The sequence below is a fragment of the Zootoca vivipara genome, chromosome 1 (genome assembly GCF_965207765.1).
Source record: "Zootoca vivipara chromosome 1, rZooViv2.hap1.1, whole genome shotgun sequence".
NCBI classification, from domain to species: Eukaryota; Metazoa; Chordata; class Lepidosauria; order Squamata; family Lacertidae; genus Zootoca; species Zootoca vivipara.
In genome coordinates, this window is record NC_142582.1 from 44,007,378 (window position 1) to 44,028,509 (window position 21,132).

General features: G+C 43.4%; 1 protein-coding gene across 1 annotated transcript; it reads right to left on the bottom strand.

Moving 5' to 3' along the window:
* Positions 1–19,233: 19,233 nt before the first annotated feature.
* On the bottom strand, positions 19,234–20,346 carry LOC148687533 (uncharacterized). Its single transcript, XM_088662234.1, has one exon. It carries the CDS (start codon positions 20,344–20,346, stop codon positions 19,234–19,236), a length of 1,113 nt encoding a protein of 370 aa, XP_088518360.1.
* Between the last annotated feature and the right edge of the window lie 786 nt (positions 20,347–21,132).

Below are 21,132 nucleotides of genomic sequence, written 5' to 3' on the forward strand. Positions count from 1 at the left end.
AATGCTTTTTTAAAAGCGTTTTTAATATACATTGAATTTCCCATAAGGCTCACTATCGCCATTTAGCATCACATTGTATATTGCACTTAAAATACAAAACGTTTTATTTGCAGTTGTATAGCCGAACCCCCAGGAACGCGGGTGGCTTGCCGATTGGAAGGTCGGCAGTTCAAATTCCCGCAACGGGGTAAGCTCCCGTTTGGTCCCAGCTCCTGCCCACCTAGCAGTTCGAAAAAGCACGTTAAAGTGAAAGCAGATAAATAGGTACCGCTCCGGCAGGAAGGTAAACGGTGTTTCCGTGCACTGCTCTGGTTCACCAGAAGTGGCTTAGTCATGCTGGCCACATGACCTGGAAGCTGTCTGCGGACAAACACCGGCTCCCTCGGCCTATAGAGCGAGATGAGCGCCGCAACCCAGAGTCGTCCGCAACTGGACCTAACAGTCCCTTTACCTTTAGCCGAGTCCCCAGTGCCCCAAATGTGTTTTTTGAGGTCCACACGATCTTTAGAGCCCCTTCTCATCCCAGTACCATACAAACTGCCTATTTGCTGTAGCATAATAATCCATAACTACAGCCTCTCAGTTGTGTGCATGTAGTTTTTCCGATTCACTTTCCTTGTTCTGCAGCCTGTCCTTGGTCAATAAATCTCTCAAATTCTATCCGTTGTCCACCTTTCTATGTCCCAGGGATGTCTCTCCACTGTTGCTGTTTCCTTCCTTTTATGCAGATGCTGGGAGTGTCTGGGGAGTCTTCCAGAATCACTACCATTCTGTCTTATCATTTCCAGCCTACCCACAACTTTATCTGCACAGTCCAGGAAAGATGCCACACAGAAAGCAACAGCAGCCCTTGCATCCTCCAGGCACCTAGTTTTGTGCCTAAGCATCCTTTGAATCCACCCTTCTCTGTTCTTTGGACCAAACTCCCACCTATCACTCTTTCATTTTGAGTGGTGCGCATGCTGATTCCAAGTCCATTTTGTGGTTTTGGTCAGCCCTGGATAGTGCCGTCAGGCTTGCCTGGGGAGCCCAACTTTGCTCTTTCTTGAAAACCCATTGCTATACAATAGGGGATTTTTAGTAGCTCCTGCCTGTGCTCTTCTAGCACCAGAATCCACGGAGCGTGGAACAAGGGTCAGAATGTTCCATGGACCACTTCCAAGTGACTCTGGAGTTATCAGACTTTTCTGTGAATACAAACGTGCTGAATTTTTTTATTATCCCATGCTCTTCCAATTTTACCTATTTAATTGTACAGTACCTGTGTGTGTAAGATTGTGTGTGCACATTCACATGCTGAGGCCTCTTTGGGAACTTGCCATGTGTATCATGTCTATACCACTGAGTGCATGGCCCTCAATTGAAAAAAGAGGAGCAGAGGCAGCTAAGTGACAAAGACAAGCAATGAAGCTAGTATGTGTAGGCATAGTGTTCTGGGAGATATAAACTGGGAATAACCCTGAGACACTAATAAAACACAGGCCAGCAGAACTCTTGCAGAATAACAGAATAGAGTGCAGATGTAACCAAGTGGGTCATTGGAATGAGTTCAGTTGCTCCCTGTGTGACAGAGATAAAGCAAGCTACTTTAACAAAATAAATGCTTCAAGTGGAAAGCTGTATTAAATAAAAATAAAAATAAACACAACAGGATGGAGGTGCCTGGATACATTCTTAATTTATCTATGGACAAGGGTTATTTGGCAGTGCTTAAAAATGCATGAGTGTGCAGCAAATGTTCAACCTTCTGAAACAGAGATTGACAGTGAACAATGCTGTGATTGTAGAACTTACATTCACCTTTGTCTATATCAGGGGTGCAGAAACCGTGGCCTTACAGGTGTTGTTGGTTGGACTTCAACTTCTATCAGTCCCAAACAGCATGGTCAATGGCCAAGAAGGATGGGAGCTGTAGTCCAGCAATATCTGAAGAGCTACAGGCTCCTGCCCACATTGATATAGCGGGGGGCAAGTTTATATACATGGTTACTTTAAGGGAAAGTGGTATTTTGTAAGGAATGCCAAGAGATGGCAAAGTCTCACAATAATGAAAACTACCAACCATGGGTTAATTAAACGAGGTTAAAATTTCCAAACACTAGCAAATTTATGTGAAATTAATGAAAAAATATGTTGCATTGATGCTGACTGCAGGAAGGAAAGAATTGACAGCTGAGAAGGAAAGATCCCAAAGTGGGCACATATGTGGGGTTGTGGGTGGGTCACATGTCCACCCATGTTCTTAACTGGGCAATCACTTTTAGCTACTCAGTCTTACTTAATAGTGTTCCCTGTTTTCCAAGCAATAGAGATTTCCAGGGCAGCTCTGCAGGGTAAATTTCCTTCAAATGAGAGAGCTCTGGAGATGGATAGCATTTTGTAATACCTGTTTCTGTACAAATGTACAACTGAGAATTAAGCAGGTGGCAAGCAAGCAGGTACAAAGCAGCATTCGTGTCAAAGCAACATCAGCATCTCTGGGGCTTCAATATTTCTGCCTCACTACCGTTTTTTATTTCTCTGGACAAATGTGAACTGCACAAAGTGAGCCTTTCAGTCTCCACACAGGCAGGTGGGTGAGCTCCAAATAGTAGCTTTCCATCAGGGAGGATGAATTAGGACCCTATTGTTCACTGGTGTGTGTGTGTGTGTGTGCAATGTATAAAGCAGAGAAGTGACATGGCACCTCTGCCCTGGGACCTTTAAATCAGTCAGATACGACAAAGGTAGGTGGCATGAAGAAGGGGAGGATTTACTGGTAGCAGAAAATTCTGAAGCTATGAGACTGCAGAAGTACGGTTTGAAGAATGTAAAGTAACTGAGAAAGAGAACTTGTTGAAGGATGATAGAGAGAGACATAAGAAACAGTATAGAATCATAGAATTGTAGACTTGAAAGGGATCCCAAGGGTCATCTACGGCAACCCCTTGCAATGCAACGTGGGACTTGAACCCACAACCCTGAGATGAAGAGTCTCCTGTTCTACCAACAGAGCTATGGGAGCATTCAGCCACTGGGTAACTTTGGGCCAGTCAGTATCTCTGGCTGAACCTACCTCACAGGGCTGCTGGGAGGATAAAATGGAGATGGGGGAGAGCCAGGTATGCCATCTTGAATGTTTTAGAGGAAACTTGGGATTTGAATGTAATAAATATATATGGTAGGGACCCAGGTGGCGCTGTGGTTAAACCACTGAGCCTAGGGCTTGCTGATCAGAAGGTCGGCGGTTCGAATCCCTGCGACGGGGTGAGCTCCCGTTGCTTGGTCCCAGCTCCTGCCAACCTAGCAGTTCGAAAGCACATCAAAATGCAAGTAGATAAATAGGAACCGCTATAGCGGGAAGGTAAACGGCGTTTCCATGTGCTGCTCTGGTTCTCCAGAAGCAGCTTTGTCATGCTGGCCACATGACCTGGAAGCTATACGCCGGCTCCCTCGGCCAATAATGCGAGATGAGCGCGCAACCCCAGAGTCGGTCACGACTGGACCTAATGGTCAGGGGTCCCTTTACCTTTACCTTTAAATAAATATGGTAATGGCCACCAATTTGAACAGCTTTGCAGGGAATTAGTCAAATTAATGGAGGATAAGCAGCTACTAGTCAGAATGCTACCCCCAGGATCAGATGAATTATGCCACTGAATACCAGTTGTTGGGGGGAAACAGTGGGAGATGGCTCATGCCTTCTTGTTCTGCTTATGGAGTTCCTGTAGGCAACTGTATGACCATTGTGGTCACAGGATGCTGGACGAGATGAGCCTTAGTCTGTTCCAGCAGGACTCCTCTTAGGTTCTCAGATCTGGGTTGGAAGTCTTTCAGCCAGCCTCTAACATTGGACAGCGGAAACCCATGCTTTTTTTGGGGGGGGGGAGTTCTACTGCGTTCCAAGAGGCTTATTCCCAAGTAACTATACATAGAAATTCAGCTTGAAACACTTTCGTCTTATTCCCTTGGAGAGTAGAAGAGGCCACCAGGAATGTATGTGCCTTTGCAATCTGAGCATTGTCTTTGCAGGTATATCGGCCTTTTTCTGCTTATGGAGGTCACAGGAGGTATAGTGGAGGCCTCTTGTACCCAAATGGTGAAAGAACATCTGTAAACAATCTTGGAGAATAAAGCCTTAAGAAAAGTATAGTGACAGCTGATCCCATTTCTCTCTCTCTCTCTCTCTCTCTCTCTCTGCCAATTTTTAATTATATAGTTCAGATACAGAATGAATGGCAGTTGGGGAAAAGCGAGTATGCTAGGTATAGCATGGCGGCCAACAGGGTGGGGGTGGATTTTGCAAAGATTTATCATAATCGCCAAGGAACTGGGGGAGGCTGAAACGTACAGGAAATTAAAACCATTAATAGTTGGCAAGAACTGCAGGGCAGAAGGTTTACATGTGAGTCAGGGCAACTTTATGAAAGGAGAGCTCTGCTCAGTAATAATAATAAAACTTAGGAAGTGATGTACAGGGATCTAGGGTGGGGAGTAAATGTTGAGTAAAAGGCTTGCTCTGCTGTCAATCAGCATAGTACATTGACCAAATTAAGTTGTTTTTACATCTGCTGTGTGGCATCATCATCATCATACTAATAATAATGAGTTGCTTCATTCTCTCTAAGCTATGGTGAGAATGAGTTAACTTTTACAAAATACTTCAGACATTATTACAGAAAGGAAATAAAAAACATGTAAGGGAATGATGGATGGACACCAAGTCAGGTGATTGAAGCTTGTATAAGAGCTGAACACATTTAACTGGCAACAAATGAAACAAATGTAACATTAGTGACTTTGAACCAATTCAGCTACACCCCACAGGAAATATGGATGACTGGCAAAAATGTTATTGCTTCCACTAATTAATGTGGGTTTCCCGTCCCATGTTCTGTTTCTTGCCCTTTGGTCCTCTCTTCAGTTTTCGCTCTTCAACGCTAGTGTGTACAGGATCCAAAGAATAATGGATGAATCAAGATCTTAGGAACTGGATCACATGACTTGTTTCCTGGTGCATATGCATGGTATTTCCCACAGTGTCCAAGCAGGATGCTCATAATCAGGGCTTTCAGATGTTGTTGAACGACAATTCCCATCACCCTTGACCATTGGGGTTGGAGAGTGTCAGAGTCCAACAGAAACTAAAAGGCAACACCATGGCATCCTGGCCCTTCCCATCCAACAAATAACTTGAACACACAACTCAGTTTACGCCAAAAGATTTAATATGTAGATCAGATTAGTATAAAAGGCAGGTTACAGGTTACAGGGCTAAGCAGAGTCACAAGAGGCTAAATGCATGGGATGTTGGTCCAACAAGTGACATGCTTCCTGCACCTTCCTTTTGAAGAGTGGGGGGACACAGCTTTAGTGCTGGAGCCCTGAACTTCAGCAAGTAAACAAGCAGTCCTTCAAGGGAGATGTAGTTCTGTAAAGTTTGCTTGTGCCAGCACTGGCAGGAGGAGGTGCCAAAGGTGGCTGTTCAACAGAAGGCAGTCGGTAGCCAACTTGAGCCTTCAGCGATATCTAATTCTCCCCGCACCCGCACCCACACCTGGCCACTGGGACTCTCCCTGGGATCAGATACCTCTTGAGGCTCAGATAGCCTGCAACCCACTGAGTCCCTCCCCAGGATCTTTCAACACAATCTCTTCAAACTTCTACTCCGCTGGCTCTGACCAACCTCTCCGTTACACTTTTGTAGGACTCAAAACACATGGGTTCATAATCCCTGGTTTTAAGGCAACAGCCTTCTCCGCTGTTGCTTCCTATTTCTATTCGTCATGTGCATTCGTCATGTGCTATTTTCTACCTTCGTCATATGGTCCTAGGGTGGAAACGCATCCAATAAATATAATAAAATAAATAAAACACTATACAACTTCACAAGTATGCCCTAGCAACTAGTATTTAGGAGCACATTGCCTCTGTACATGGTTTGGAATATAGCGCCATGACTAACAGCCAATAAAACACTTCCTCCATTAATTTGTCTAATCCTGTTTAATGTCATCTAACATATTAGCCATCACATCTTATTGCAAGGAATTATATAGATTAATTAGGCACTGTGTGTTCTCGAAGCTACGAACATGAGTTTGACCAAACTGCGGGAGGCAGTGCAAGACAGGAGTGCCTGGCGTGCTATGGTCCATGGGGTCACGAAGAGTCGGACATGACTAAACAACACAACAACACGCACTGTGTGCAAAAAAAGAAGTGTTTTATTTTCTCCATGCTGAATTTGCTGCTGTTCAGTTTCATAGCACAGTCCATTATATAGCAGCAGCCTTGGCTGAAGATAAGCAGGTCAGTGCCTGGATGGGAGACCAGCAGGGAACCTTGAACTTCAGGATATAAAAAGACAAGATATACATGCAGTGAATAATGAGTTTATCTGAAGCCTAACTTAGGACTGACCCAGTTTGGTACCCCATCCCCTCAATGTGTGTTTGTGTACATACATACATACCAACACTTATACACACCTGAACACATTTATTCATAAAGGGCATAAAAAGTAGGCAATATATTGTTTGAATACAAAGGAATCCTAATACGTATAATGGCTGTATGACCAAAGGAGAAATGAGCATCCCTTCCAGCAAAAGCAAATTGTTTGTCAAAAGTAGAACTTCCATGTGCAGCAATTGTCTATCTCAGTTTTTGAATTGGATTTATTTGGTCACAGGATCATTAAAAGACTGCATTTCCATAAGATCAGCCAGAACTGGTTTATCCAGAGGACCCTGTGAGACCAGCACCCCTGAAACCCAAGGATATGGCACTGCCATCCTCTGACTTGGAGGACTCCAAGACCAAGTGAATACAGAGGCTTTGACACCATAGGAAACTACTTGAGTGTAAAAAGTCATCTTCTAGAGCAGGCACCCCCAAACTGCGGCCCTCCAGATTTTTGGCCTACAACTCCCATGATCCCTAGCTAACAGGACCAGTGGCCAGGGATGATGGGAATTGTAGTCCAAAACATCAGGAGGGCCAAAGTTTGGGGGTGCCTGTTCTAGAGCAAGTGGGGCTAACAGCTGAGATTCAGCTGCTTTTCCTATACAGCTGCTTTTCCAAGTCTCCAGAGCTCTAAAGCAACATCAGAGCCCTAGAACTCTATACTCAATGAGTCTTACCTCTAGCTTGACCACTAGCTTGCCTCTTTTCAGACCAGACAAGGCCTCAGGAGGTGATTTTGTGTGTTATTAAAGGGCACCAAATCAGCAGGTTTCTTTCAAGCCTATTTTTTGCATATATTTTTTAATAAGCAGGGTGTGGGAAAGAAATGTTTATGGGATTTTTATTTTTATTTTTGCCTCAGATGCTGAAATAACTTGGCCAGCCTTGGGTGCTGATGAAAGTATGGGATGTTATGTGCTGCTTTTCCTCAGTCAGCAAAATACATTGGGCCAGCTGTCAGTGAGATGGGATCAATTGTGCCTTTTTAGCATTAAAAAAAACAACAAAAAGGATTTGGATATGGTAGTCTGAGAAAGTCTGCTGGGGTTTGGCATCGGAGCAATATACTGTAATATCAGAGGATTAAGGGAATGTGTCTAGCTGATCAAAGATCTAAACCTGATGAGTTGCTTTTAAGACAAGACCGTATTTCAACAGTGAGTGTGTTTTACAGGCTCCTACGAGCCAGGTCTCAGCTGAATTTTGCTCCAGGGCCTGTTTTATATGTTAGATTGCAACCATTGGTAATTTTAAGCAATCATAATAACGGATGGCTTCTGGCATATGCAGAGTGCCTTTCACCACTGAATAAACTGAATAAACTATGTATTATGTAACAGAGGAAAGGTTTCTGGGTCACCAGGTCACCCAGCATGTTACTTGCAAGAACCAGTATGAAGTGGCTGCCATAGACTGCTGTTCTTGAAGCAGGGAAGTCAGCTCCCCCTTTTGGGGGGGGGCTGCTTTGCGGGCGGGAATCTGGGTCCTTGCAGCGACCTGGCAGTGGGCGGAGGAATGCAGCCCATGTCAGGAGGATGCCCGGCCGTGTCACACTGCCTGGCCGGCCCATCAGGTTTGCCTGGGGGCGTGGCTACAACCATTTAAATTGTGGTGCGGCCAGGGAAACAGCCTCCTTTTGCCTCCATTCTTCGGATCTCCCAGCCTGCCCGCCCTCTTTTCTTGCGTGGATTGATTGGGCCTTGCTATGTCGGTTGCCTGGTTGTTGGGGCTGGGTAGGAATTTTTCCACTTGGCAAAATTGGCACTAGCCATTTGGTTTTCACCTACCTAGTAGGTAGAGAGCCAGTGTGGTGTAGTGGTTAAGAGCAGTAGACTCGTAATCTGGGGAACTGGGTTTGCATCTCCGCTCCTCCACATGCAGCTGGTGGGTGACCTTGGGCTAGTCACACTTCTCTGAAGTTTCTCAGCCCCACTCACCTCACGAGAGTGTTTGTTGTGGGGGAGGAAGGGAAAGGAGAATGTTAGCTGATTTGAGACTCCTTCGGGTAGTGATAAAGCAGGATATCAAATCCAAACTCCTCCTCCTCCTCTTCTTCTTCTAATAGCAATCGTCACAACTTTGTAAGGTTAGCCATTGGGTAAGCCTTATTATGGGAGGGGAGGTTGTTGCCTCCGCCTGCCCCTCCTTGTTAAGGGTATCCCATTAAAGGGATCTGGGGTGTGGTTCCTGTCCAAAGCCTGGACATGAGCTAGGGTGACCCCATCTGCAACCCTGGGGGTGCTCTTAATTGATGTAAATCATAGGGCTCCTTCTTCCAGTGGTTGACCCTAATGAGACTTCCTGCAGACAGGCGGGAGTCAGGATATAGTTTTGCTTCACCCAATTGCCTAAGCCAAACTGCTCACATCTGTAACCAATAAAGTCGTGGCCTTATTTATCCCATTAACCCGAGATACTTGTGTTTGTGTATTTGTTTCAGAGGGGGGTGCGGGGCCCAGGGCCTCGCCGCACAAATGTATTCAGTTGTGAAACTCACTGGAATACTATGGCCATTGCTATCACTCAGTCTAACCTATCTCACAATGTTGATGTGAATGAAAACTTGATAGTCTGAGATAATTGAAAGAAAGGATAGTGAAAGAAAGAATTTGCTTAAGCCTCAGAATCTTTTATTTTAGACATCAAAGACTGTCCTTGGCCATGGGCATAGTCAGGGGGGACAGAGGGGCAGCCGCCCCCCAATCAATAAAAATCAACAAAAAACAATGCAAATCTGAGGTCCCCCCAATAAAAGCCTGCCCCCCCCAATCTGGTGATACAAAGGTCACTGCTGCAAAGGCTACTTCGGAGAAAGTGGTTGAAACTGATTATACAGTTAAAGAATTAGGCTGCTTAGAGCGAGACCTGAGAAGACAAATTGCAACTGCACTGCTGTACAGTCTTATAACGTGTAAGAAACACCTCCCAATTTCAGTGAGTTTGGTAACACAGAGATCTTGATTGTGGTACATTGTGTTCAAAGTACTTCTTGCTCAAAATTCCTGTAATTCACTCAGAGTGTTCGATTGTTCATTGACATTGCAAGGCAGTGTATTAGGGAACAATGCCGTGCTCTTGAAAGGCAGAACTCCTGAATTGTACTTTTTTTAAAAAGAGGCCACTGGAAAACTGCAGATTGCCCTTTTTTAATAGGGTGTCCAACAGACAGGATAAAGTGCCTTTTGTCTTTAAACCATGTGCTGTGATGTCTATGCTGAATTGAGAACATGATGCTGTGCTGGGAAGGTTTGCATGTTATTAATCACTGAATGTTACAGCAGGAGACCTCTCTGTTCCTGCATGAATTCCACTCTTTGCTGCAATCATTTTTCTTTATCGGTGGCTCAGATCACAGGAGGAGGAAGCTGGGACACTTTGTTAAGATTATGTATAGTATATAGCACTCTACCCCATTTTTAGGTAATGTAATAGATTCTAGTGTCATGCAGGTGTTTTGTTGAGTTATCCTGACAGAATAATAATCAAACCTCTTATTTCCCCCCCTACCATTTCCACAAATGAGACTGAGATTTCTTCATAAAAAGATTCTATCATCTTCCCTGTGCAGCTGTAGTTGTTCTCTGCTCATAATTGTGTGTTTGTGTCTGTGTGAGTGAGAGAATGGTGGAGGCATGAAGGAAAAAATACAAGAGTGGTTGAACCACACTCACTTTCCCCTGCAGCTTTAAAGGTCAGTTTTCCATATGGCCTTTCCTGTAATTGCCTTCGTACACATCTTGGCTGACAAAAGCTGAGGATGAATGCCAGTGAATGGAGCACTATAGTATTCCGGAATGTTCTCCTCTAGCGTTGACCAAGATATGGTTTGGAAGAACTCGGGCCAGGAGGAAGATGAATTTCAAGTGAATCTTCAAAAAGTTTTATTTATGTAATGAAGAATTCAAATAGGAATCAATTCCAGTATAATAGGCAAATAAAAATAAATTCCAGTGAAAAAATCCCAGAACAAGATTTTTTTGTCTTGTGAAATCCCATGTCTTGTGAAAAGACATGAATCCCAGACCACATTTCTGTTTATGCCTTTACCTGTATTGAATTCAAAAAAATTCATCTATCATTCATTTTGCTCCTTTTATTATATTTTCGTTGTTTAATAAGGATTCGTTTTCTTCTTTCAATTTTCCCCTTTTGCTTTTAAACTTAGAAGCACTGGATTGTGGTCCGATATAGTTTTTGGTAAAATCCATATCTTATCTCTTCTCCCAAGTAGCTCCTTAGATATCCAAATAGCATCTATTCTAGAATAGAATAGAATAAATCTTATGTCATAATAAACATATTATGGCATATAATACTAATACTAATAATATAATATAATAAACAAAGCCCTTTTGTTTTTCATGCTGCATGACACAAGTCTGTATATACACCATACATTTAAAGCACATTTCCCACTCCCAAATAATCTGGGAAGTGCAGTTTACCCCTCACATAGCTATAATTCCCAGTACTCCTAACAAACCACAGTTCCAAGAATTCTTTGGGAGAGGAAGACTTGCTTTAAATGTATATGATGTGTATGCAGCCTAACATGCTACCATTGGGGCAAAATATAGTTTTAGTTGGTTGCCCAAATCCCCCCCCCCCGAAGGGAGGAGGAGAAATTTACTAAATAAATATCACTTTATATTACCTCAGAATGTTGCTTTTCCATTGTGACAGCTGAGATATAAGACACAGGAAGATGACAGCAGTGTCAGCTGTCAGTAAAGCTGTTCTTATTATATGTTATCCTCCTTTTCAATACGAGAATTCTATTCGGTTTTTCATCCAGAAGATGTATTTCATAACATCTACCTGCCAGAAGTTATGCTTGTCCTTCAATATTTCCAAGTAAAGTTAGAGCCTAAGGCCTGTAAACCCCGAGCTTTTACTTTTGAGAAAAGTGATCCAGACAAGGGCAGCAACTTACCGTACTTGTTGTCTTGGAAACCAATGCAGTTGCATAAGTTGTGTTAGTTTAGCCTAAAATGACCTCTGCTACTCTTTTGCCAGGTGAATAGCTTTAAGATGATGATATATATATTAGGTAACTTGTCCCTGGGCATTTTGGGTAAACACTTTCAATTTGTTTGTCTCATAATAAAAGTGGGTTGCTCTTGTTTTCAAGCACCAGTTCTCTTCCTCTGTGGCAAAATTATAATTTAAATCTTATTGCTCTTATGGTTGTCTAAAAACAATTCCCTGCATACTAATGGATGTTTTATAGAATAGTGCCCCTAGGGCTCACATTTTTACACTTATCACCAGCATTTTAATTTTGAGATCCAAACCTATCACAAACCTTTAAGATGATGCCTATTCTGTGTGATATCCAGATAGGGGCATAGAAAATAGAATTAGCAGCCCACCTGATCACTCAGGAGAGCTTACCCTGATCATATTTTGAGTGAACATCTAAATGCAGCACCTAAAGCTATTTTTGGTGAGCAATGAAGTATTGCTTCATTAACAGGGAAAGATAAGAAAGCCGGGCTCCTCCTACAGTATTTATGCCAGTCCAGAGGCTTCTTACAGCCTGCTGTAGTTGCATTCCCTTTTGTGCCTCAAGAAGGTTGTATGGCCTTGAGCACAGGCAGTTTCAGGAAGTTCATAGGTCACTGAGTGAAGTTTGTAGTGATTCTATGTGAACCATTATGACCACACTTGATTCCTTTTGGCTAATCTATCACATCCTTCTGGTGATGGCATTCCTTGTCCACAGCTGCTTATTTGCCAAACTTTGTTTATCTTGTTTCTCGCTTCCATTGGAAGCCACACCAGTATTCACTGTCTATGAACACGCTAGATAGGACAGCTTCGCCCCAGGAACAACAGACTCCCACTTGATATGCAGCTTGCTAAAATGTGAACCATGTTGCACAACGCTAATATATACTGGTATATATTTTTAAGAGTATGGTGTTTACTCAATGCCTCCAGGTTGGGACATGTGCCCCAAAAGACTATCATATGTCCTCATTGATGTTGCTTTTTTGAGTCAAGATGCAAAGACTTACCTGAAGATCTCTGAGGAAAGGGAACTTTTGTGAAGGTAGTATGGAGTCCATGACTAAATGCTGGCAACCACTAGGAGCAGCAGGCGTGTGAAACAGGTGATGGTCCTGGGGTTGCATGTTGTGAATGGGCATCACCCCAAAATTTTAACTAACTGGCTGAAAATGACAAGAGTGGACTACCAAATCCAACCTGGATCGCTGTAGGGTGGACATATGCAGCACAGCGACTGCCAACAGATCCTCAGTGCTGTGATATGAATATATTTAGATTTCAGTGAATGAGTGGATTATTCCAGCACTAAGCAGGTGCAAAGTAACCATTCTTCAACCACTTACAGTAGTGGCATCGGGTAATGAACAATGCTTTCTGAATAAATATTTATGTTTGCTTTGTTAATTTTCATCTTCTAACACTGCAGAACTGAGGGGGTCTATTGGAATGATTGTACATGGCACTGGGAGAGGGGAAGAGCTTAGTTAAAATGGCACCAATTGTCAATCCCTATAGATTTGTAAATGTCTGAATGTAGAGACCCCTCCCCCTCTCAAGGAATGTTCTCCTTTCTTTTTCATCCATCAAACCTATGTGTAATGTTACAGCTGGTTGCAGGAGAAAGCACTTATCTTCTTATCACTGTGTGGATTCAATGGCATGAACTACTGCTGGCTAGTGAATTATAGATTTTGGCCTGGTGGGGAGAAGCACTGGCAGTGGTTAATTTGTTTCTCTTGTATCTGAGTCTTATTCTCCAAAGTGGTAAAGGTGCTGGTAAGAGTCTCAAATTTGGAGTTCAGTTATTTGATCTGCTTGGATAATAATAATCAAGGCCGTCTTAAGGGCGCCTAGCAAGCCTGCTGTTGCGAGGGGGCTTGGCGGGAACAGCACACTGAAAGGAGCCATTTCAGGCGCTGCTCCCGCCCCCCCCCCTGGAAGCCTGCTGTTGCGAGGGGGTGTGGCGGGAACAGCACACGGCGGAGGATACAGTCGACCGCCCCCTGCAAGTGCGGAGGAGGAGGGGCAGCAGCAGAGCTAGGCTGCTTCAGCAGCAGTGCCTCGCTCGCCGCCTCAAACATGAGCAGTGCGCAGGGCTGCTGGGCGCCCCAGCCCAGCGCACCTGATGGGGAGGCGCCCTGGCGCACCATGCCACTAAGCCAAATGGAAAGGACGGCCCTGATAATAATAATAATACTATAATAATAATTATTTATACCCCGCCCATCTGGCTGGGTTTCCCCAGCCACTCTGGGCAGCTTCCAACAGAATAGTAAATCTATTAAACATTAAAAGCTTCCCTAAACAGGGCTGCCTTCAGATGTCTTATAAAAGTCTGGTAGTTGTTTTTCTCTTTGACATCTGGTGGGAGGGCGTTCCACAGGACGGGTGCCACTACCAAGAAGGCTTCTGATATTTTCTGTTCAAGTTCCTTCAGGTCTGGTTGTGGTGGTGTGTGCTTGCTGTGTGAAGTTGCTGCCGTTTCTTTGATTTCCACCTTCTCCTTGACCATTGCCATTTTGACTTCTTCGTTGTCCCTGAACTTGACCATGTGTGGTGTTGCTTTGGGGTTAGGGTTATATTGTTGGTTTGTTTCACTTTGCATCTTGGGTTCCCCTTTCATTCCCCTGAGGGGCTGGGTGTTTCAGTGGGGTTCTCAAAACTCTGGGGTCAAGCGATCATAAGTGTCATGCTTGAGCCGGAAGTACAATTCCCTTTTTTTTTTTTTTGGCTGATATTAGTTTTAACTAGCCTTTCTTCTCTCTTCTCTCTGCCTTGCTCCTGCTTTATCTTTTTTTTTTTTTATAATTATTTTTATTAAAGATTTTCTTAGATTACAAAGGTAGTGCAATGTCTCGGTTTTTTTTTTCATGCATCATTTTTACACATCAATTTTTAACTTGTTGAGACATTATGAGGAAGGGGGGAAAGAGGTAGGTGGGATGGGGAGTTGGGTGTGGTGGATTGCCGATGTTTCTGTTTTTCTTGATATGTGTAGGGGTTCGGCGTCAGCGTCGTTTGTGCAGGTTCTCTGTTGTTTGTTCGTGCTTCTTTGTTGGTGAGAGAGGTCAGGATGTGTCTTAGAATGTGGTTGTTTGTTTATGGTTGGCTGTGATGATCCTTAATTTCTTGCGTGAGTGGGGAGGGAGGGTGTTTTGATCAAGTTAGCCATATTGATTTGTATGCTGACGGTAAGTGTTTGTCATTGTCCTGTTGGGTTGTATAAGTGATGAAGGGGAACCATACTGGGGTGAAGGTGTCTTCTTCTGTTTGTCCCCGTGTCAGTTTCAGCTTACTGGTCAGTTTTTCTAGCAGGGCTGTTTCCCATACAACTTGGTACCATTGGTCCAAGCCCACTCCCGATAAGTCCCTCCAGTGCCTGGCTATGATGCTTCTGGTTGCTGACAACAGATGGATTATAAGTTCTTTATGATTTGCGTGAGCGTTGTTATCTTGAAAGATATTTAGTAAAACCAATTCTGGGGTAATTTCTAGCACTTGCTTAGTTATGTTACAAATTTCTTGCATGGATGTCTTCCAGAATGATTGAATTTTAGGGCACTCCCACCACATGTGGAGGTACGTGCCTGTGGAAGTGCATCCTCTCCAACATTTTGATGAGATTCCTGATCGTATTAGTGATAATTTTCGTGGAGTCAGGTACCATCTGTGAGTTAGTTTCAATGAGAGTTCTTTTCTTTTCATTGATATAGATTTGAAAGGGGGTTTCGACCACATTTTAGTCCATTGGGTAGGGTTGATTTCATATCCTATGTCATCCTCCCATTGTCGTTTTATCTTGTCCAGGGGATCTATGGGATTCTGAATCAGTATCTTGTAAATTGCAGATACCATCCCTTTTCCGTGTCCTTTTGGCAATTGGAGGAGGCTTTCGAAAGCTGTCAGGGGTCTAGTTGCTGCTGGTTTTACAGTTGGGTTGTTCAGAAAGGCATGTAGTTGATGTTGTGCTAACCAGGACATTGGGATGTCTTCTAGTTTGTCCTGTATTTCTTGTGGTGACAAAGGTTTGTTGTCTTTATAAAAGTCTATTAAGCGATGTAAACCTTTGGTTTGCCAGGTCTTCATCTGGAGGTTTTGTGCTGCATGATGGAACAAGGGATGGTAAGCCAGGGGAATTAATGGGGATGGGGATGGAGATAGTTTACTAGTTTCTGCTTTCCATGCTTTGAACATGGTTTGTGTGTATCTGTTGAGTGTTGTGGGAATCTTCCTTAATTTGTTTGGGAGAAATGGATATGCTGTGGTGCAGATATTTTCAATTGAGTCCCTCTCCAGATGTACCCATTGTTTTGTCTCGTCTTGTAGTATATATGGGATTATATGGCGTATTTGGTTGGCGTTGTAGTATGTTTCTATGTTGGGGATTCCCCATCCTCCTACTGAGGTGGGGAGGTGAAGGTATTTGGTGCCAATCCTTGGTTTTTTATGTGAGAAAATAAAAGAATGTAATTTTCCCTGCCATTTGCGAAGTTGGGTTGGGGGGATCCAGATTGGGAGGGTTTGGAATAAGTATGTCAGTTTTGGGAGGGTGACCATTTTGACGATGGCTATTCTGTCTGAAAGAGTGAAACTCATACTGTCCCATTTCTTTAGGTCTTTGTTTATTTGTCGCCACATGGGCTTGTAATTATGGAGGTATAATTTATTGAGGTTCTTGGTTATTTGTACCCCTAGATATCTGAATTTGGTATGACAAAGTTTTATTTTGGTGATATTAGTAAGTTCTTTTTGGATATGGGGAGGGGTGTTGAAGCACATGGCTTCTGATTTTCCAAAGTTTACCTGTAGGCCCGACACCATTGCAAATGTGTTGAGTTCTCTGATTAGGGAGGTTGCTGTATTTAATGGGTCTGATGTTGTGACCATCAGGTCATCTGCAAAGAGCCCTAATTTATAATTTTTGCCTTTTATTTCCACTCCCTTGATGTCTGTGGCTGCTCGGATTCGGATTGCTAGGGGCTCCAAAGCTAGGATGAATAGGAATGGAGACAGCGGGCATCCTTGTTTTGTGCCTCTTTGAATTGCTATGGTGTTTGAGTCCATATTATTAATTCTGCATTTTGCTGAGGCTTGGGAATATATTTGTTTGAGGATTTGTAGGAAGTTGGGGCCAAATTTCATGTTAGTTAGTACTGCTAATAAGTATTTCCACTCCAAGCAATCAAAAGCTTTGAGGATATCTAGGGACATAATTGTCAGTGGAAGTTTAGTTGCCTTACTGTGGTTGATTAAGTTTAGTAGTTTCCTGATGGGGTCTGTAATATTGCGACCAGGGACGAAGCCAGTCTGGTCTGGGACTATTAAATTGCCTAGAAAGATTTTTAAACGATTGGCCAATATTGATGTGAATATCTTGTAATCCTGATTTATTAATGAAATTGGGCGGTAAGATTCTACTTTGAGGTTGTCCTTTAATGGTTTTGGGATGGAGACTATTTTAGATTGATTCCATGTTTTGGGAATGAGCCCCCCTTTCATGATATCATTGAATAGGCGTATCATGTAGGGCATCAGGGGTTCTTTGAATTTTTTATAGAATTCTGCCGTGAAGCCGTCTGGGCCCGGGGCTTTATGTGGTTTCAAGTTTTTAAGGACCGTATCTATTTCCTCAGGGGTGATAGGGCTGTCCATAAATTCCTGTTCCTCGTTGGTTAAGGTGGGCATGGTCAGTTCTGCCAGGAATTTTCTAATTCCCTCCTCAGTTGGGTTGTGAGAAGTGTACAGATTGGAGTAGAATTCTGCAAATTCAGAGGTTATTTCTTTCGGGGAAAATGTCACGTTGCCGTCTTTTTTGGCGATGCAGCGTATTCTTGTTTTAAGTGCTTTTTTCCTGCATCTATTTGCTAATAGTCTGGAGTTTTTCCCTCCATACTCATAGAAGCGCTGTTTAGAATATAAAATATTGATCATTGTTTTGTTGATTTCTAAGGAGTCTAATTCTCTTCTCTTTTGTTCTAGAAGTTTAAGTAGTTTTTTGGAACCTGTTTGTTTGTAACGTGATGAGAGGGCAGTGATGTCTTGTTCTATTTTGTTAATTTTTGAAGAGGTTTGTTTTTTAAGGAGTGCTTTCTCTTTTATGCAAACTCCTCTGGTCACCGCTTTCATAGCGTCCCATAAGAGGGGGGTATTTATATTGTCTACATCATTCTCCTTAAAATAGTTTTGGAGAGTTTTTGTGATACTTGCTCTAATTTGGGTGTTTGTGGTTAGAATGGGACTGAAAGACCATGATGGAGTAGTTTGCGTTTCTTCACCTATTTTAACAGTGACTTCTACTGGGGCATGATCTGTGATTTTGATGCTGCCTATGTTTGTTGATTCTACCAAGGGGATCAGACCCTGTGTGAGCAGGATGCTGTCCAGTCTGGACGTTGTACCATGACGTCCGGACTGGAATGTGTGGGTGATGTCTCCCGGGTTGTGTTCGCCCCAAATGTCATAAAGACCCCTGTTTTTTAACATTTTTAGTAACTTGTAAGAAGCCTTAGTTGTTTGGGAGGGAGGGTTGAGGAGGGTTGCCTGTGAGTTTACAGGATGTGTGTTTTCCAGAGTTATGCCCTTAATATTTAAGTTAAGGTCGCCTCCTAGAATTGCTTCCCCCTCAGAGAAAGAAAGGAACTTGTTTAGTGTTTTTTGAAAGAATTCAAGTTGTCTCGAGTTAGGGCCATATAATGAGCCGATTGTCAGTTTAATTTTGCCATCTAGTATTCCTTTAATGAAAATGAATCTACCTTTTTTGTCCTTTAGGACTGTTGTGGCGTTGAAATTTAAGTCCCTACTAATTATTACAGCTACTCCGCGGGCCTTTCCTGAGCCTTGTGCTACCCATTGTTGACTAAAACGAGGGTCATTCAGGAGTTTGTTCCCTTTGGGTGGGTTGTGTATTTCTTGTAGGAAGGTGATGTGTGGTTTCATGGTATTTATGTATGAGGTGATACGTTTTCTCTTGATTGGGTTTCCCAGCCCCCTCACATTTAGTGTGATTGCTTTTAAGCTAGCCATCTTGTTTATTTATTCTGTAGGATGGTTCCTTGCCAACCCGTTTGGGTTGTCCTATGTCCCTCACTTCGTGTCGTGTATTGAACCATTGGAGTTGCGCTGACTTATGATGTGGCAGGTGGGGGTTCAATGGGATCAGAATTAGAATCGGGTTAAAGAGTGGGAGGTAAGTTATAGAGGGTTTCCTATATGTAGTTATATAGGTGTTCGTTTGGGGTATTTTGGACCTTTTGGCGATTAGCCGGTTGGTCCTTGGTCTCGGCTGATGTGAAGGGCTGTACTCAAGGACAGGCCTTCCCCTTTGTCGTTTGTGACAGGGGGTGATCAGCGAGACGGTGTAGAGTGGTTTTATAATGGTAGCGTCAGGTATAAGGTTCGTGAGCAATGTTGCCAATGTTAATAGCAACATCACTGATGTGTTAGAGTGTGTGTATGTGTTGGCGCGCTCTGGTGCCACCATGTTGTTGAATAGGTATCATGTTTTAGCCTGATAGTGAGTTGTGTTATGGATGTTGGGGGAGTTGTTTTTCTCTTGTTTGGTATGAAAGGGATACTGGAGATATAAGTTGTGGTTGATGGGGAATGTGATTGAGGTTATCTGGACTGGTGTTGGGGTGGGGTTGGGATGGGGGTAGGTTCTATGGAGGGGTGGTGTTGGGTGGGATATTGATGATGTTAGTTATGTTCAAGGCCTATGGGGAGGGGGGGGAGGGGAATCACCAGTCTTGCAGTTCGAGATGTTTTCCAGTTGCCTCATTCAGCTATGGTTGTTGTTGTAGTAGCAGTAGTAGTAGTAGGGTTGTTCTTCAGTGATGTTTTGGGTCGGTTGATCATGGTTTGGCGTCCTGTGGAGAATGTTCGGTAGAATGATTTTGTGCGCGATGGTAGATGATTGAATCGGCGAGTCTTGACGTATTGCTTCTGTTGTCTCTTTCCCCTCTTTACTTCCATCCATTCATGTACTGTTGTTCCATTTTCTTGATCTCGGCTGTCACTTGGTAAGTCTTTCTGTTGCTGGTTCGATGGAGGGTCGAGCCCAAGGTTCCTCAATAGTTGTTGGGTTTCCGTTTCGTTGGTAGCCATGTATTGCGTTGTATCGGTTGCCACGATGAGACGGAAGGGAAAGCCCCAACGGTACCGAATCCCTTTCTGCTGAAGAAGCTGAGTGTACGGACGTAGGCTTTTCCTCCGATTTAGGGTGTCCTGGGATAGATCTTGCAGGACCAATATGGAATTGTCTTTGTATCGGAGGTTGGTTGAGTTCCTGAGGCTGTTCCATATCTCCTCCTTTTTTCTGTAGCGTGAAAAGCACACTATGATGTCTCTTGGGTGGGCACCAGGTTTTGGCAGAGGTTTTAGAGCTCTGTGTGCCCTTTCCAGATCGGATACCTCGAGTGTCAGATTTGGGATTGTATCTTTCAACCAGCTCACAATTAGGTCTGCTGGGCTTTTCTCCTCAGCTTTTTCTGGGAAGTTGCGGAAGCGGATATTGCAGCGTCTGTTTCGGTCTTCGATGTCTGCTTGTTTAATTCTCAGTTCTTCGTTTTCTCTTTCCAGTTCGCACAATTTCTCATTCATGCGTGTGGTTTCATCCCGGTATTGCTCTATTGTTCTTTCTTGCAGTTGATTCTTCTTTTCTAGAGCTTCCACTCTGGAGGTAAGATTGCTGATTAGTAGCTGTATAGGGGTCGTTGCGTTTTCCACTGCAGCTTCCAATTTACTTGTCATCCTCTCTTCCATTTCTCTTAGGTGTTGTAATATTTCATCATTTTGAGGAGGTGTTGCGGTCTCAGTGTTTTTTGTCATCTTTTTAGTTGGTGACACCTTCATCTCCTTGACGTTTTTGGTTTGAGGTTTGTTTGGCATTCTCTTGGAGTGGGACGTGTTGCGATTAGAAGTTATGGCGATGATGATTTCTGGGTGTTGGATAATGGATTAATCAGGCGTTGTTGACTGGTGGCTTCTGCAGAGCGTTCAGTTTAGGCAATCATTTGTGTCATGCCTTGGCAATGTTATAAAGACTTCTCTGAGGTTGTCGTGTTCGCCTCAACAGTGCTGTCAAAGCGGTGGTCAGGTACTCAGAGAGGCGGGTAGACCAATGGACAGATAGACAAAAAACAAAAAACAGGTGAGAGCAGACAAACAAACAGGTGGGGAAAAGAAAGAAAAAAGAAGAAAAGGGGGGGGGTTCAATTCAGAGACGAGCAAAAGAGCACTCCAGCAAGCAAAGAAGGTATAAAACAAGAGTAGGGGTGGGGGGGGTGAGAAGTGAGGTAGGAGGGGGAGATAGGGAAGAGATGATTAAAGGGGAAATTGAGTGACTGGGAAGGGGTTTAAGGGGAAGGTTTATGTATTGGAATGAGGGGAATAAGATAAAGGTAAAATAGGGGTGTTTGTTGTAGAGGGAGGTGATAGATGGGAGGAAAGGTTTCCCTATTGGAGACAAGTTGATAAACAGACTAGATGGAGGGGTTCGATTTAAAAAGAAAAAAAGAAAAGAAAAGAAAAGAAAGGGGGGGGGAGAAGGGACCGAAAAGGAAAGAGAGAGAAAGAACAGAAGACAAAGGTGGAGGTGGGAAGTAACAAGTGGAATGGAAGGTAAAAATAAGGAGAGGCTATGTAGGGAGGGTTAAGTGTCTGGGGAGGGTTTTA